The following is a 16,439-nucleotide window of genomic DNA, read 5'->3' on the forward strand; positions in this document are numbered from 1 at the left end:
ATGAACGACGAGGCATCAACATCTGTGCGTCATTGATCAGCACGCTGGAGATACAGTAGCTCTGCTTTTTCTCTCACTCGGTTATCATTAGCTTAGCATTAATGATAGCATTAGCCAAAATCTAAGACAGCAGAAGTTCTTCTCCAACATGTTTACTTTGCTGAAGCCTCAGTATGAAGCAGCTGATATCATCTACAGAGGAACAGCTGCAGCACTGAGACAGTCCCAGCAGCTGCAGCGTCCCTTCTTCTGTCTTCTACTGTCTGATAGTAACAATAAAGTTGTTTTCAATACGACCTTTAAAATATCGGTGGAAATGTTGACATCATCAGTCAGAACATTTTCTGATGTTATTAGTGAGGTTTCTACATGTAGGATCGAGTTAGGTGTAAACTTTCTTCACTGTCAGGAAATGATTAAATAAGTGGCTGAGCTCCTCTGAGCTGATGTTCTGGACGCTGTGCGGGTAAATAACGGCAGTAAGATGCAGTTTTGATGTGGAGGATTTTATTTGATCTCAGAGACTCGGATCAGTTTTTACGATGTGATGTTCATAAAGCGTCCACTCAGCAGCGAGTCCACCTCAGTCAGTCATCACGGCAGCGTGATGCAATGGGATGAAACTACTCCTCTGGGGAGTTTTTATTTATTTTTATAATAACGCATTAATTAAAATGTTACTGTTGTCGGACATACTGTGCACATGAACAGACTCCACCAACTACAACTGTAAAATCCTGCTTTTACATGAAGTCATCTGGTGACATCACAGAGAAGACGACAGCCTGCAGGGACAGTGTGCTGTTCGACCGTTACTTTACTTCAACTGCATCTACGACATGAACTAAAGCAGGCGTGTAGGAATCAGCTTGTGACATCAAACATATAATGTGACATGATAATAAGAAGCCGTCTGACTCGACAGTTCAAACAGCTGAGGGAGTTTCAACGCTGACAAACATCCCACCTGAGTCATCTGATCACAGGTGGACAGGTGAGAATGAGATGCATCATAGATCAGATCAATCAGAACACAAGCAGAGACGTGACGAAGAGAAGAAGAAGAAGACCGAGGAGGAGAAGAAGGAGAAGGATGAGAAGGAGAAGAGAAAGACGAAGATGAAGAAGTTTGGCTGTTTGAACACACTGTTTACACTGATTTCACCATTTACACTCAATTTATGAAAGAAGAAACATTTTATTGATCTAAACATGTCACATTTTACAAACACACTAAACAGTAACCAGTATAGGCGACTTCTTTGTCCCCAGACTCCCTTAACAAATGTGTCAGTTTAGTGAGTTGTTGAGTTGGAGACACTTTATAAACTGTGTGAAACTCTGTCTCTGACTGATTCTGACTGATTTGGACCTTTTTGTGAATTCAGCAAATGTTCTTCATGAACTTCTTTCTGTCTTTGTGTCAAACATGGCGTCTGTTCGTCAGTGATGGAGGGGTTGGTTTGGTCACTCAGACGCAGGTTAACGTCAGCTGACTGAGGGCTGAACGCTGTGATCGCTCAGGACTGATGTTGATTTCAGGTCTGAGCAGCTCGTTAGTGTAACTTTTATAACCCGAGATGAATCTTTCCAGATGTTTCTGTGAGCTCTTTGACTGCTCTCACTCCAGCCTGCAGATATCACAGCTGCTGCACACAGAGCTGTGAATGATGGATGATGCTGTTCAAACTTCACAGTGATCATTTTCATAACAACCTGGTTAACAGAAGTGTCGAGTCATCAGATATCCTGTTAACAGTCAAACGAAGGCGACTGCAGCTGGTACAAACACTCAGACGTGCCTCGGGTCAACAACAGGTCAGAACAACTCGACCCAACAGTCATTTCTGCTTAACAACTTTAGATGAACACATGAGATGATGCCTGTTAAATCAAACCATGGAGACACACACAGCAACCTAAAGAGTCAAAGTATGATTGAAACCTGCACAGAACCAGAACTGAAATCCACATGAACCACCACCACGAAGGTCCTGAACACCAGCACAGCTCCAGTGTCTCCGAGTGAGTCTGAGTCGTCGTTGTCGTCGTCCGCAGTCAGGAGGCTACAAACAAACGTTGTGTTTGGTTTGAGCGTCTGTTTGTCTTTATATGGAGGCCTGAAACTGTCCAAACCAAATGTCATTAAAAGTTCCAAAAACGAGATTCAAAGCTGGCATCAATTAATTCATAAGATGCGACATAAATTGGTATTTTTGTCTGAATTTGTGTCTGTATTTAATCACCTTCTTTATTTACTTTTAATATGACATTTTATTTATTAATTTCCAAATTTATTACATATTTATTTTCCCTTCAAAATAATACAAAATTAAAAGTAAGATTTAAATAATAAACAAAATAAATTAATGTCACATCTTATAATCAAACAATGGCAACATTTATCGTCAGTGTTACTTGTGGTGTATTTATTCAAATAGTTACTTGTTTACAGTAATTACCTGAATTCTGATTTAATTTGTGACATAACTGTGATTTATTATTAACAATCTGTTCTCATTTGATTCAGTTGGATTATTTAGTTGCATCTCTACTGTATAAAAACTTTCAACTCACTTTTCCTTCTTACTTTTCCATTTTTTTTAAATAAATGAAATATCTATAATATTAGTGTCACGTTTTTTTGCAGAAAATATTTTTTTCCCCCAAAAAATGACCTCTGTCTCATTTTTTTTATTAATTAGATGAAAATATTATGTTCAACATTAATAACTGAATTTAGTAAATTAGATACAATTAGTCCAACAGTGTTGGTTCTGTAGTTTTACACACATCTTTGTTTATTAACATATCTTGTGTACGGAAGTCGTCACAATAAAACTTTGAATAAAAGTGTTTTAAATTTTACATTTTCTAGATATTATTTCACAAACTAGTAATTCACATGTTTTATGAACAGTGTTTAATTTTCTAACATTAAAATACTGATAACATTTACCAGGTTGTTCATCGAGGACAGTGTTGGACCAGATTTAAAGGTCATTTCACTGTTTAAAACTGTACCAACAGTGAGACCGGCTGCCGGGTCACGTTCAGCTGCTCGGTGCAGCTCAGCAGTCAGTTCAACAGTCACAGCAGCTGGGTTTCACACACGTTTATGTGTAAACGTTACGTTGGATTCGGTTTGGATCTGAAATCTAAATATTCAGAAGATCAAGTCAGAAGATTAAACAGGATATTTAATGTGTCAGTGAGAATCTCACACTGAGGAACAAACTCTGTATCTACAGGTTCTGTCCGTCGGCTCTGAGGACCGGAGCTGTACTGTTCAGACCCGACAACATCAACCAAAATGAATGAAGCACATTGAACCATGACCCCCTGAACCAGCACAAACCACCTCAACACGTCGCTGCGTTTCTTCTCCAGTCGGCTGCATCTGGAGTCTTTTACTAATATTAAAACATGAAACCAGAGAGGAAATCCTGCCGAGCGGCTGAAAGCAGCCAGAACATAAAGACGATTAAACCGAAGTTAACCTGATGCACATCTGGCAGACGGACATGAAGTCAGAACAATGAGTCACATCTGTCTGTGAGCTGAATATTAAAGTGCTGAGAATAAATATCTGCAGCGCAGCATTTTAACACGAGCGGTCAGATTCTGGATTCTGTCGTCACGTTTTGTCTTCTAGAAATATTTCCTCTTTCAGAGCGACGCTGCCTTCAGCATCCGCTTTGTTTGTCGGTTTGTTTTTTTCCCTTTCAAAAATCTTTATATAACGTTAATGTGAGTCCGTCAGGTATGGAGGACTGAAAATGCCAAAATTAACAATCAAAATATTCATTTAATCTTCCATTTGTTTTACCATTTTATTCATGTATTTATTTATGTATTATTTTGGAAAATGCAAAGGGGAAAGAATACAGAATATATAAATTCAATGACATTTATTTATTTACTTTATTTATTTTGATCTTGGCAGTTTCAGCGTCACTGAAACAGAACAAATCATAAACAGAAGAAATCTGTCTCAGTTTTATCTCCATTCTTCTGAAAATAAATCATTCGCTGGACAAAGTTTACACTTTTTCCAAATTGAATTTGATCTTTTTAAAGAAAATAAAACAAATCCGACAGAAAATATGTTTTTTAATGTTACACTAACAAAGTGAAGATGTCTCGCCCGTCTTTCACTTCTGTTTAAGTCACTTTCAGTCGTCTCTGTCTCGGTTGACGAGCTGCGTCAGGATTTCTTCTCTGGTTTCACTTCGGTCACATTCAGACTGAACTACAGCGACACCTTGAGGCCAAACCTGACCCCTGACCCCTGACCCCTAACCCCTAACCCAGAACCCCGCCCCCTCCGATGGTCCAAAGCACACGAGGACTGGATGGGACATGCGTTGAAGGTGGACGGCAGCCACACCCCCTCCCACCAGCAGCAGGCGTCCAGTACTTACTTGTGTGTTGCCGGCGGGCGAGCGCTTGGCCTGCGCCAGCGTGACGAGGATTTCATTGAGGAGGGGGGAGTCCTACGAGTGACGATGAGTGTTTACAATCAGAGAAAGAGGAAAGAGAGAGAACGGGTTCAATGCAAACAAGACACGAGGCTCAGACTGATCTGCACAGCGTCTGTGGTTTGTTTTGAGCCTGTTTGAGTGCCAGACGGGTGGAGACAGTCAGTCAGAGGGAAACACTTGGTGAACAGGAGTTAAACAATCTCTCTTCTCTCTGCGTTTACATTTCCTCTAACGAAGTTTTCTGATTTATAATCCCTTCCGCTGCACTCTGTGTTGTATACAGCAACAGTGTCACTGCGGGTGGCACCATGTCGACAGGCTACAGTCTTATTTTTGGTGGATAGTTTCTAAACTCGTCTGACTCTAACCTACAAAACGACCCCAGGATAAAGTGGAGCCGTCTGTTGACCTGCACTGATGCACATGTGATAGTCTAACGGCCGCAGAGCTGTCGGTGCTGAAGAATTGTGGATTTGGAGAACCGTGACAGCTCTAACTTTCAGTTTCACTTGTTGCTTACTTACTTTTACTGAAAGTGTGTTTGTCCACACAGTGAAGAGTGAAGAAGACTCTGAGGAGGCGTCTCAGTCGTCTGAAGTCTCTGACTGAACGTGTGATGTTTGATCAGGTTGGTTTGACCGACTTATGAGTGGATGAGCGTCGGATGCTGTCATCAAAACCTGAGTTTATTACGATTCATCCTGTCGGGGTCACTACATTTCAATATATTCATGTTTGTGACAGTGTTGTTGTGACGGACTGACTGACAGCTGTGACTGAACACAGAAGATGAACTCATCCCACTCATCCGGCACTTAAACAGGTAAAACAGTTTACCTGTGGGCCCATGTGACCCCCACCTGCCAGCTGAACTGTGCTGACTCAACTGTAGCCGACTCAGCTTCGTCATGTTCTTGATGAAACAGGAAAATGAAACAACCTCTCAAACAGAAACCCTCCTCCTCCTCCTCCTCCTCCTCCTCCTCCTCCAACAAAAGCACAAAGATCATGACGGCTTCAGATGGAGTGAAATAACAAAAAGGCTTCGAAGGCAAAGCTTCTGTCCGACATGCGCTCTGACATGGTATGAAACTTTTAAAAGGAGCAGTCCAACACTTTCAGGCTTTCTCCAGACGGATGTGTTTAGCCTAGCTTAGCACAAACACTGAAGGCAGAGGGAAACTGTTAGCCTAGCTCCTTTTAAAAAGGAAGCACAACTCTAAAAACTGTCTGATTCACGTCATCACCGCAGTGTGTGTGTCAGACAGTGTCAGAGTACACACACACACACACACACACACACACACACACACACACACACACACACACACACACACACACACACACACACACACACACACACACACACACACACACACCACTGCAAGAGTCAGTGAGGTTTTAACGTGGTGCGTTCAGAGTCCAGCGCTCTGCAGGAACATGCAGCGCTGTCGGTGTTGACGACACACAGCTGATCACGTGTGAACGGAGAGAAGACGACTGATCGACGACACGGCTTCATAACAACGAGCTCGATTTGTCGTTAAGTTCACTGAATCTTAAATGAGCTTCAGTAAAATAACGATCGTTGTAACGATTAGAAAACAGCGGCTGCACCGTGTCATGATTTCATTTTAATGATCTTAATCAGCAGATACGTTTGTCTTTTAATCGCTGCCTCGTGTTCAGTGTTGCACCGATGACTCATTCTGCTCGTTATTATTTATTTAATTTAAAACTGTTCACTTTAACTTTAATGTTTCTGTGTCTGTTGATTTGACCGGATATATATACTACATTACTACATTACTACATTACTATATTACTGACATTAAATCTGGAGGTTAAATATGTTAAGAATTACTTAAAAAGCTGAATCTTATGGAGGACTCAAACTGCCAAAATCAAAAATAAACAGTCTTTAATAAATGACTCAAAATCTTTTTTTTAAGTTGAAGTCAAAGTCTGCACCTGAACAACAGATCACGTTTGATTTTATCGTCTCAAACTGGATTCTGATCTTCTGCGACTGCTCCTCTCATCACGTCATCGCTTCATCACGTCATCTCTTCATCACGTCATCGCTTCATCACGTCATCACTTCATCACGTCATCGCGTCATCACGTCATCGCTTCATCACGTCATCACGTCATCACGTCATCACGTCATCGCTTCATCACGTCATCACTTCATCACGTCATCACGTCATCACGTCATCACGTCATCGCTTCATCACGTCATCACTTCATCACGTCATCGCTTCATCACCTCATCACTTCATCACGGCTCATGTTTGAGACTTTTGTGTTCATGATTACAGTGAAATCAGAATGAAGAAGTCATGGCCAGAAGTATGTGGACGCCCGGTGCAGACGTGTCGGGTTGGAGGAGTCCTGTGACATCATCTGGCTCAGCTGCTGACTCAGCTGCTGACTCAGCAGAAGGGAAATAGTTTCACTCTGGTTTGTGTTAACGAAGTCCAGCTGATTAAAAACAACCAGCTGACGTTTCACTTCACACTTTATCTTCACATTCCTACTCAGTTACATTCCTACTCAGTTACATTCCTACGCTGCCTGGACAGACAGGAACTGAGTATATGTACTCCAGTATCGTCCTGTTGTACTTCACTTCACGCCACTTCACACTTTGACGTCTTTTACAGGGAAATAGTTGTACTTTCTACTTCACTACATTCATTTGATGATTTAAGTTACTTTGAAGATTCAGCAGTGATGAATGTAACTAAGTACATTTACTTTGCTTGAATATTTCCATTTACTGCTACTTTATACTTCTACTCCACCACAGGAGGCCAATATTGTACTCTTTTACTCCCCTACATATATGATACTTTAGTTACTTTATAGATTACATGCTGCATCAGAGAAAAAGTATTTACAGTATATACATACATGTTATTGTATGGATCAGTTACTTTTACTGCTACTTTTGATCCTTAAGTACATTTAACATCAGATACTTTAAGACTTTTACTCGAGTACTCTTCATATGACTGACTTTCACTTTTACCAAAGTAATACTTCAACATCATATCTTTACTTACTCGAGTATGACTGTTGGGTACTTTTTACTGCACAGATTACCAGCAGTAGAAAAAATACTCACACCCTTTACTTTAAGTAGCAATACTTACTACTTATAGATACTCTATTACACGTAAAAGTACTTCATTTAAAATTCAGTGAAATTCAGAAGTATTATCTGTTATATACTTATTATATTAACTAGTAACTAATACTCAAGTCAAGTACTCCCATTTTCCTACTCGAGTAAATGTACTTAGTTACATTCCACCACCACTAAAACTGGGTTGCAACTTACACATACAAGCGATGATGGAATGTAACTAAGTAGATTTGCTGAAGGTCTGTGCATGAGTACAAGTTTGAGGTACTTGTACTTCCCTGGATTATTTCCATTATCTGCTTCTTTACACTCCTCCACATTTATCTGATAGCTTTAGTTACTAGTTACTTTACAGATTACATGCAGCATCAGCAATTGGAACAAAACATACTGAATCCAGTAATCAGTGGAGTTTATGTATAAATGTACTTTTACTGATACTTTTGATCCTTAAGTACATTTATCATCAGATACTTTAAGACTTTTACTCGAGTACTCTTCTTTCACTTTGACCACAGTAATATTTCAACACCATATCTTTACTTTACTCGAGTATGACTCTCATCCACCTGCTTTAATCTCACCACGTTGCCAAATAAAGATGATTTTATCCTAAAATAGCGAAGCGACACGAGGTTTTCATCTCGTCCACACTGAAGCGGATCGAACTGCTCGAACTACGAGTGTTGAGCTGAAAAAAGGAGGCGTCCCCTCACACGACCCGTCTGTTTGAACCCCGGGTCAACACATCTCTGGACACCAAGTAAATCATAAATGACAGCCAGCAGCAGACGACAACAACATGATGAGGCAGGAAACCAACAGAAACACAAGCATGACGCAGCAGGTCGGCCTGGATCCTTCTTTTACCTCCACGCTCGTCATGTGACAGCTGATCAATAACAGAGCAGCGATGGAGGCTCTGCTGAAACAAGCTGTGGATCCTGCAGCAGTTAGCATCAAACAGACGCACCTTCAGCCACCACCCTGTGATGTTTTCACAGGTGTGATCTATTTTTAATGTTCTCTATTTTTACTGTTCTGCTCCTGTTACCAACAAACATCGTCACAGCGGACAGAGCAGCTCAGACACAAGAAGAAGAAGTTCACTTCCTGTCCTGTGTGAGCCGTCGACCCTCGCTCAGGTCTTACCTCGATGCTGGTGCTAAGGCTGGGCAGAGTGTCCGAGGTCACCGTTGTGCTTTGAAGGCTGGAGAAGTCCCACAGGTGGACGGGCGCCATGGGGTCCGCCGCCTTGGAAGACTCCACCCACCTCTGACTGTCCAATAAGGTCACTTCGTAAAATTCCTGGATATCTGCGAGGACAGAGGAGCAGACACACGTCTTAATCCAAGAGTCTCACCTGAGACACTTTTAGAGACCAAACTGCAGAACTGAAAACAGATTAATAAAAGTTTTTGTTTGAGGGGAACGACTGCTCTTTAATTAAATCAAAAACATCATATTGATCTGAAACATGGCCGCCCACGTCCCGAAGGATCAACGCCGTGAGCCTCCACACTGATGAACAGTGACGTTCTGGACACAGCGGCTCTGAGCCTGCACGGCACGCTCTGCTGGGTCGGTACATCGGGAAGATCAATATTTAATATCTGTTGTTGCTGTTTGTTGCACAGAGACACAAACAAAAACACTGATGTCATCTCTCAGTTACGGACTGTGAGACTTCTGATGGATAGTTTGACTGGTATTCTGAGCCCGTCCCTGCAGCACCGTCCGTCTGTGAGGCCCGGATTATAAAAAGCCTGTGGTCACATCCAACATGCGCCTTTATTTTTGGAGGAGGGCTTCCAGAGAGCGCAGATCTAAAATAACCGAGGCTTTCTTTGGCTCGGCGCGGCAGCTGACCGCCGGGGCGACACAGATGTTTTCCCATCAACCATCACTTCAGCAGCTCCTCGCTGCAGCTACCTGCCTTCAAATCTGATCACATATCAGCCTTCAGACTGCGGAGGGGCTCAAAAACACACCTGCAGTCACATGATCAGAGCTCAGCCAATCACATGATGCTGATCACAGTCACACGTCTCTGCTCAGTCTCAGATTTAGTCGGATTTAAGGTGGAATTATTTTAAATACAAGATATTATAAACATGTTAAAGCTTATTTTCCTCTCTAGTCTCTGTCCGGCACAGTTACAGTTACACAGTTAGTTACAGTTACACAGTTACAGTTACATTTCTACATCACAAAAACATCAGGAGCTCCAACATTATTAACACAATTCAGAACAAAATGGACGCTCCTCTTTTCTCTGTTTGTTTCTCAGTAAAATGATTTGATGAGATTAAATCATCTTCGTCCAGCAACAGATCAGAAGAGTACGGAGGACCCAAACTGCCAAAATAAAAAATAAACAGCTCAAAAAATAAATTAACATTTTATTAAATGCAGCAAGAATAATGCTAAAAATAAAAGCTAGGTAAATAAATACAGAAGCTAATTAAAACCAAGTAAAGATTCTCGTATTTATTTGTTTTAAGCATTTAATTTAATAATTTATTCATTTTATATGTATTTATTTATTACTGTAATCTTTTCCATTTATGTTTTGCTGAATAAATTAATATGTGTGGAAATAAATAAATTTTATTAACTTATTTCTGTATTCTTTACCTAAAAACATGACATAAATAAATAAATGTATAAGTGAATAAAAGTGGGATCTATACAAAGGTAAATAAAAACAGGAATATTAATTAATGCCTACATTTGAGGATTTGGTGTTTTTTCTATGGAGGACTGACGCTTCTAAAATAAATCAACTGTGTCATTAAATGCACCGAAAATAATACAAAAAAAGTTCTGTGCATTTATTTCTATACATATTTACTTTATATGTATTTATTTATTATTTTGCAAAATGCAAAAGGTATAGAATAAATACATAAATAAACAATAATAATGAACAAAGTCATAAATAAAATGGCAAAACAAAGTAAATAAATGGGGGATTACTAAAAGGAAACTAAATAAAGAACCAAATTAAAACAGGTATTACCTTTTGTCACATTTAATTAATTAATTAATTAATACCCACATTTATTTTTAATATCAGTGTTTTTGTATTTAATGACATATTTACTTATTTATTGAGCTATTTCTTTGTGTCTTTTTGATTTTGGCAGCATCAGTCCTCCATAGAAAGCAGCTAATCGATCACTTTAGGAGCTGGAACCAGGAAATGTTCGATTTACTGCTTAAAAAACGACCAAAACCAAAACTAAAATCAGATAAAGTAAAGTATGTCTTCAGTGAGACGGACTGGATCAGGAACATTTCAGAGACGTAGCTGCTGTCGACTCATTTCTGTTTGATCAGCGACTGAAATGATCGAATATTAACAGAGCAGCAGACACAGATTCAGTCAGAAGCAGCCGGTGAACGCAGTCAGAACCGGTCTGTGCAGTTCAGGAGGACTTCCTTCAGCTTGGCTCTTTCACAATAAGAGCCTAACATGTCTGGGTGACATCAGTGCCACGTGGAGCTGCTGCAGTAACTCCACTCTGTAATCTGCGCCGCTTCAGACCGACTGTGTTCTGACTTCACCCTCCACCAGCCGGGTCGCAGCCTCACATTTATATCAGGATCCGGTTCTTCTGCACTGAACACTGTAACATAACCGCCTGACAGCAGCTGCAGGACAATCACTTTGTTGTGAGAGAAGAAACAAATGACTGAAAAAAGGCCCAAAAACAAAGAGACAATTCTCACTGATACGGTCAAATGTTATGTAATAATCTGTGACGACTGGAAATAGCTCCAAACATCTACAGAAGCTGATGTAAGACCTAAAAATAACAAGTTCCCTGTTCTCCTCCAGACTCGCCTCATTGTTTTCTCTCTCTTCATAATAAGTGCATTAATTCAGCAGAACTGTGGTCACGTCTGTGAGCTTCACACTGAAATCCTCAACAACGTCCAGCTCGAGGTCAACTGATCCTCCGACTGTTCATCTCATCAGGTCAACAATGTGTCCACAACCTGCAGAGTCACACGCTGCCTGCCGATCGGGACTTAACTGGTTTTTATTGCTTGTGTTTAACTGCTAGTTAGTGAGGAGGTTTTTATGAATGAGCCCCAGAACTGAAGCCCAGAGCGGGCAACAGGACCGGGCTCAGCAGCCCAGACCAGGACTAGACCAGGACCGAACAAAGCCTCAAGGACTGACGGAGGCCAGTTTAATCAACAGGTCATATATTAACTGTTACCCGGGTGACTTTACGTTTCAAGGCGGTTCAGACGGGACCAGCAGAGACCAGCAGGGTGGTGAAGCAGCAGAGGAGTGAGTTTGTAGCATTTAGGCCTCTTGTTTCCACAGATCGTTGTTTTCAGGCAGAAAAGCTCGGCTGTGCTGAGATGAAGCGTCTTGACAGCCGTCGCTGTATGATCCACACTGATCCTCTGAGGTTTACTAGCTGTTTGATTTGTATTTGACATCAGGACATCAGAGCGAGGAGGATGAGGGAAGTGACACAGGAGAGAAAAATACGGTGAATATTGTCGCCTCGGCCAGGGAGAAGGAAAAGAGCCACAGTGACGTCAGCAGAGCATTTCTGAGAAGATGTGAGATTTTCAACTGGAAGCTCTCTGAGCGCTGCTGCAGACGCTCGCTCCTCGTCACCAACAACTGAGTAAAGACACTCTGTGGACACGGGCCCTTCATTTACACAGCAGGAACCCACCAGCCACCGTGTTGGTGACTCTGTGAGGATTAGCTGGAAGGTTTTTGTTCCCGTGTTTTAACGAGACTTGTGTGGTGACTTGCTGTGTTGCCGTTAGTGTCACTGATGGTTCATACGTGCCCTCAGGATGGACGGTGTCCCGGTTTCATCACCGTCACCGGTGTCACGTTCGCCCACGACATGGATTTTTTTCTGCTAGTTAGCTCAGTTAGCTAACCTGGTTCCAGATTATGAACAGACAGCGGGTCACGCTGATACAAAGTGCTGTATCGTAGTCAACTGGACTTGTTCCAGCTTCTTGAAGACGCTTCACCTCTCATCCAAGAGGTTTCTTCAGCTCTACAAGAACTAGCAGAACTGAAGAAACCTCTTGGACCAGAGGTGAAACATCTTCAAGAAGCTGAAACAGGTCCAGTTGACTACGATACAGAACTTTGTACGAACTCAGAGGCCTTAATGATCCTGAAATGACATTTTCAAAGAGCAAAGAACTGAAAGAAGAGCCATCATGGGGTCTGTAGCTCACTTGTTATTTCCAACCTTTAGTTTTTAAATCAAATTAAAGACAGTGGACAGAAAGCTGACGTCTTTAAACAGAGGCTGATCCGAGACCGGTCCTCTCCGTGATCACATTAACCAGTTAGACTGCCGAGTCCGACACAAGAGCCTCTGTTGTGCAGTCTAATAAAAGACCACACCTATTTAGACTGCTGCTGCTATCAGAGCAGCAGCTGTGTGGAAAACACACAACGTCCAGGACAACTTTTACACCACCAAGTCACCACACCCAGGGTGTGTGCAGAGGTCAGGGGAGCTGACTCAGCACTTCACATCCAGAAGTTACAGCCTGGAGAGGCGGGAACCAGAGAAACATGTTCAGATTTAAGCTCACACAGTTGACGAGCTGCTGATTCAAACCGTGTTTTGACTGTTTTTTAGGTTCCTGAACACAAAGCAGTGCAGGTTAGCAGCATGCTACGCTACAAGAGCTGCAAGAAAATTCAGTCGTGTCTTAAAAATAACTTCCCTGCAAACTGACAGGAGGGCAGTCTACACCTGCTCACAAACAACAGGGATTTCAGACAGAAGGTGGATTTTTCCTCCGTTGGTACAGCTAAGCTAGCAGTTCCTCCTGCTTCCAGTGTTTTGTGCTAAGCTAAGCTAAGCTAAGCATGTTGATCTGAAACATGTCGCTCCTCCCTGACAAACATCACAGATGTAAAAAAGGAGTTAAAGTAAACGTTCTCCAATCAAAGAGAATTAAATCAACTTGTTAAGTAAGAAAATAATGTCATAGTTTTGAGGATTGTGTTCATTAAAGCGGCTCTGCCATCTCAAACTCTCCAGTCTTTGTTCAAGCCTCTTAACTGGGAGGTTTTCTGCTCCTGTAGGTGTTAAATCACCATAACTGGAATATTTTGAGGTTTTGGACTGTTGATCAGAGAAAACAAGAGATTTAAAAAACAACATTCACCATTTGTTTTATATATTTTATAAACTTAAATATGAGTTAATCAAACAGTCAGTCATTGCAGACCTTTATTAACCTAAATTAGGGTGACTAGACGTAGTGACCACAACATCACCAGACTCCCTTAACAAATGTGGTGATTTTAAGAGTTGCTGAGTTAAAACAAACTTTGTAACGTAGTGAAACTCTGTCTCTGACAGACTCTGAATCATTGTCTCCTCCTTGTAAATTCAGCATTAAATGAAAACAGTCAGTTGTTTGTTTCCTTGTAAAAAGTGTCAGTTTGTGGCAGCATGGCTGTACCAGCCTGTCTGCTTCTGTGTCTAAAGTGCTAAAGTCTCACCTGCCAACATTTAGCAGCTGTTTGAACACACTGTTTACACTGATTTCACCATTTACACTCAATTTATGAAAGAAGAAACATTTTATTGATCTAAACATGTCACATTTTACAAACACACTAAACAGTAACCAGTATAGGCGACTTCTTTGTCCCCAGACTCCCTTAACAAATGAGTCAGTTTAGTGAGTTGTTGAGTTGGAGACACTTTATAAACTGTGTGAAACTCTGTCTCTGACTGATTCTGACTGATTTGTTCCTTCTTGTAAATTCAGCAAATGTTCAACATGAACTTCTTTCTGTCTTTGTGTAGAAACATGGTGAATCTGATCCCAGGTGGTCACTGGAGACGGATGTTAATACCAAATATATACAGACTATTACTTTGTTTGTCCCCTTTTTATACTTCTTAGATAATACATTTGGATATTTTAATGATAAATTGACCATCAAACTGTCCCTCAGAAATCTGGTCACCTCATCATAAATCCTGGGCAGAGTTCAGATTCTCTGCAATTAGCAGAGTAACATCCAAATCTTTAGGGCTGCAAACTGGATGTCGATTTATTAAATTGAAAAGATTCAATAGATGCCATCTGTTTCTGAGAGGAATGAGGCCAGTCTGAACTGAAAGAATGAGAAGAAAAACAGAAACTGAAGCACACGGCTCGCTCGCTCGCTCGCTCTCTGTAAATCAGCGGCGGAGGGGGGTGGGATTATGGACTGGGGGTAATCGTCGTGTCCACAGAGGGATTACACAGTGCTCGGCCTGCTGCAGACATCTCTTTTTGGGGGGTTTGGCAGATTGGAAACTGTGTGGCCGAAATCTATTTTTCATCAGTGACACTGGGACGTCAGGGTGAGCGTGACAAACACACCGAGGCCGGAGACACGCTGAGACACAGAGGGTGTGGACGGTGAAGCCGTCTGACAACACTCAACTTATTATTATTTAATATTAAGAGTCGAAGCAGGAAGAGCGATCAATATGATCATTTAATGTGTAGAAAGAAATGAACCACCTCCTGAAAATGAAGTAACACACAGTTGGTGAAGGAAAGACTTCTGTCCATCACCGTATTATCTGCCCTGTCGATGATTTGGGGGGAAATAAATCATGAACTTCCTCTCTGAAGTGTTTTCTTTCATGTTCTGGAGGTATTTCTTCATCAGAAGCCAGACGAGGTATATATGTTGTGTTTCTCCATCATCTCCCATAGACTTCAATACAGCTGAAACCACAGTCTGGCCCCAAAGTGATGTAATGCCCCTTCCTTCTTTTTTAGGTCCCTTGGTCTGACAGATGCAGGTAGCTTGGTTGCTAAAGTAAGAGCTAACTGTAGCTTAATGTAACGTCATCTGCAGTTAGCTGGTGAGATCGCTGAGCGGTCCGACACGTTGCAGAAAACCACCTCTGTACCGTCTTCTCTGAGGCCGTGTCCACAGGAAGCTTCTGTCCAGGGAGAGGCAGCATGGCCGTCGTGGTGGTTGGATAGTGGGGCGGGCGTGACCTACATTCAGCACCATTAGCTGCTGCCTGTTTCTACAGGAAACACGTAATTATGCAGAAGCAAACAGCACTACATAATCTGTTTCATGGGAACTTTAAACACCAGAACCAAGGACTCTGAAAGGATTTAACGGGCCACGTTCCCTCGAGTTCCTGGGAACTTTCAAGGTTAATTAGTGCTACAACAATGACAATTTTCATGATGAGAACTAGCAGAAGCACACACGACAATCAAGACCCCGGAGACACCAAATCAACATCAGTGAACTAACGGTGCTGAGCGTAGACTGCTGTGTCGCCTCACGTCTCCCGTGTCTCTGCACCTGAACACACCACAAGGACGACGGCCGACTAGCTTGTATGTTTCTGCAGCCGCGTGAGGAGTGAACTCTCCCAACCAGCAGGTGGCGGTGATCCGTGTTCATCATTTCAAAAAGGGAAGCCAGAAGACTGCAGATATAAAAAACACAACTCTCTCAGGTCCATCACAGACCGGCCGGTTTGACAAAGACTGGAGCCTCACAAACCCAGACGCACCTGACGATGTGGATCTACCGAGTGTGACTGAGCTTCAAGCAGCAGAAAGACTAAACCGAAGGAGGAAGAAGATAAAGAAACAGGCCACTGAGTTCACACCGATGATCTCCACTCATCTATTAGTGATGAAGATGCTGAGGAGGAGGAGGAACTGGATGTTTGCAGGATGAACAGAAACTGAAGGAATCGAGCCGTCGCTGTCGTCTGTGAATGTTATGAAGTCGAATGTGACGCAGATCG

The 16,439-nt window shown here is 41.9% G+C and overlaps 1 protein-coding gene across 12 annotated transcripts in view; it reads right to left on the reverse strand.

The window, feature by feature from the left end:
* dlg1b (discs large MAGUK scaffold protein 1b) overlaps positions 1 to 16,439 on the reverse strand; it is a 111,534-nt gene that overhangs the window by 82,427 nt on the left and 12,668 nt on the right. For 8 of the 12 annotated variants that reach the window (XM_084368684.1, XM_084368676.1, XM_084368691.1 and 5 more), the window contains exons 3-4: positions 8,788 to 8,951; positions 4,425 to 4,496 (exon numbers count right to left, since the gene is read on the reverse strand). In XM_084368684.1, the coding sequence (XP_084224810.1) occupies positions 4,425 to 4,496; positions 8,788 to 8,951 (236 nt within the window). The remainder of the gene's footprint in view (positions 1 to 4,424; positions 4,497 to 8,787; positions 8,952 to 16,439) is intronic. The other 4 variants (XM_084368686.1, XM_084368677.1, XM_084368679.1 and 1 more) reach the window with 1 other exon arrangement.

Source organism: Pagrus pagrus (assembly GCF_965226575.1).
Source record: "Pagrus pagrus genome assembly, chromosome: 12".
In the NCBI taxonomy this organism is placed as follows: Eukaryota; Metazoa; Chordata; class Actinopteri; order Spariformes; family Sparidae; genus Pagrus; species Pagrus pagrus.